At 43.8% G+C, this 1987-nt stretch overlaps 1 protein-coding gene across 1 annotated transcript in view; it reads left to right on the forward strand.

Moving 5' to 3' along the window:
- SARC_03589 (hypothetical protein) overlaps positions 1-1736 on the forward strand; it is a gene marked incomplete at both ends in the record, with an annotated part of 12864 nt that extends 11128 nt beyond the window's left edge. Inside the window, 3 exons of the mRNA XM_014302627.1 lie at positions 597-854; positions 1051-1248; positions 1629-1736. Of these exons, the coding sequence (XP_014158102.1) occupies positions 597-854; positions 1051-1248; positions 1629-1736 (564 nt within the window). The remainder of the gene's footprint in view (positions 1-596; positions 855-1050; positions 1249-1628) is intronic.
- Between the last annotated feature and the right edge of the window lie 251 nt (positions 1737-1987).

The following is a 1987-nucleotide window of genomic DNA, read 5'->3' on the forward strand; positions in this document are numbered from 1 at the left end:
TACACTATATATATATATATATAATACATGTTATATATATATATATATATATATACATATATAACATGATATATATAAATATATAATCATATTCATATTCATACAAAGGATCGTGTTTGTGGTCGCATACCTTGTGTATTGAGAGACTGAATGGTACAGGTACTCTATATAACGGTCATAGGATGGCTTAGGATTGGTGTGGGGGTAAGTGAGTATATGGGTGCGTTGCACCTTCTTGTTATGGTACACTTTCTGTTTAACTGTGAGCGTGGTGTCTAGAAGGCCTATGGGAGTGTCGGATAAGAGTTCGTACAATTCAGATAATTATATTCCCTCAGTACAGAGATCGCTGTGACAGGGAAGCTATCGTTGGTACGCCTGCTTGTGCGTGCGTTTGTGTGTGGTATCTTTATGTATTCGTATACATATATAGCTGTATGTATGTATGTATGTATGTATGTATGTATGCAGGCCAATCTATTTGTATGTAGCAGTAGCGAGTGTGACCCTCATCCATTGTCTCAGTCCCACATCGAGCATCTTGCATTCACGGAAACACATTTTAACATCCTCATTACACACACGCACACATACAGATACAGGAAGGGATAGCTGCCAACACACCTTACACTGAAGAGACGTTGCCGTCTGTCCGGCCCAGTATCCCTGTAGAGGCGTGTCTAAGCGCTTATTTGGCGCCCAATGAAATGGCCAACTGGATAAGCCCCGCCACACAGACCGCCACTACAGCCATCGTCAGCCAACGCATGCTGACATTCCCGCCGTATCTGATGGTACACACGCGCAGGTTCTATGTGGGCGACGACTGGACGCCGCAGAAGCTGGATGTGGAGGTACGGTAGAACCACACGTGACTGGGTGTGTGCGTGGACTATATATATATATTTATATATATTTATATATTTATATATTTATATATTTATATATTTATATATTTATATATATATATATGCATGTATGTATGTATGTATGTATGAACACACATATTCTTATATACTCATACAGATTCATGTGTTCATATTTTCACAGGTGGAGATGCCTGAGTTCTTAGATCTGTCAACGCTTCGGGGGTGTGGGGGTATGCAAGACGGTGAGTCATCGCTACCCGAGAGTAAAGGTACCGAACCTCCCGCAGTGGTTCTGGACGAGAGTGTTATGTCCGAGTTGGCTTCGGCAGGCTTTGGTGTGAATGCGTGTAAGCGAGCGGCATTCAATACGATGGGACAGGTACATGGCCGCGAGTGTATGTGTGTATGCGTGTGTGTGTGTGTTGTGTGTTGTGTATGTCAGTGTTTCCAACTGTTCATCTGAGCGTTGTCTCTGCTTGGGAGGTTGTCAGGGCTCATCTATGGGTCATATGTTTGTGTTTGAGTCTGAGTGTGATATCGTGTGTGAGTGCATATGCAGTTTATTTAATGCAATAATACCGCCGTATATGTGTGACTGGCGCGTACATTGTCCGTTGAAGTCTATGCCGTACTGTTCGATATTTCGTACGGTATCATTCACTACTGCAGCGCGGGATTGTGCTACAGGTAAAACCCTAAACCCTAAAACATCTTATCCCTAAAAACTAAAAAAACACGTTTCTGATACGGAATACTCAGGGGGCTGTGGCAGCGATGGAGTGGGTTTGTGGCCATCTGGACGATGCCGATCTCAACGACCCGTTCACACTGCCTGGTGCCACAGGTACGTTAGGAATAGATCTGTAGATATGTGAGCCATATGCCGTTATGAACCATCACTGTAGCGTGGCCGAGTCACTTATGCCACAGGTACGTTAGGAATAGATCTGTAGATATGTGAGCCACATGCCGTTAGGAATAGATCTGTAGATATGTGAGCCACATGCCGTTATGAACCATCACTGTAGCGTGGCCGAGTCACTTATGCCACAGGTACGTTAGGAATAGATCTGTACATATGTGGGCCATTTGCCGTTATGAACCATCACTGTAGCGTG

The sequence above is a fragment of the Sphaeroforma arctica genome (assembly GCF_001186125.1).
Source record: "Sphaeroforma arctica JP610 unplaced genomic scaffold supercont1.185, whole genome shotgun sequence".
Classification (NCBI taxonomy): Eukaryota; class Ichthyosporea; order Ichthyophonida; genus Sphaeroforma; species Sphaeroforma arctica.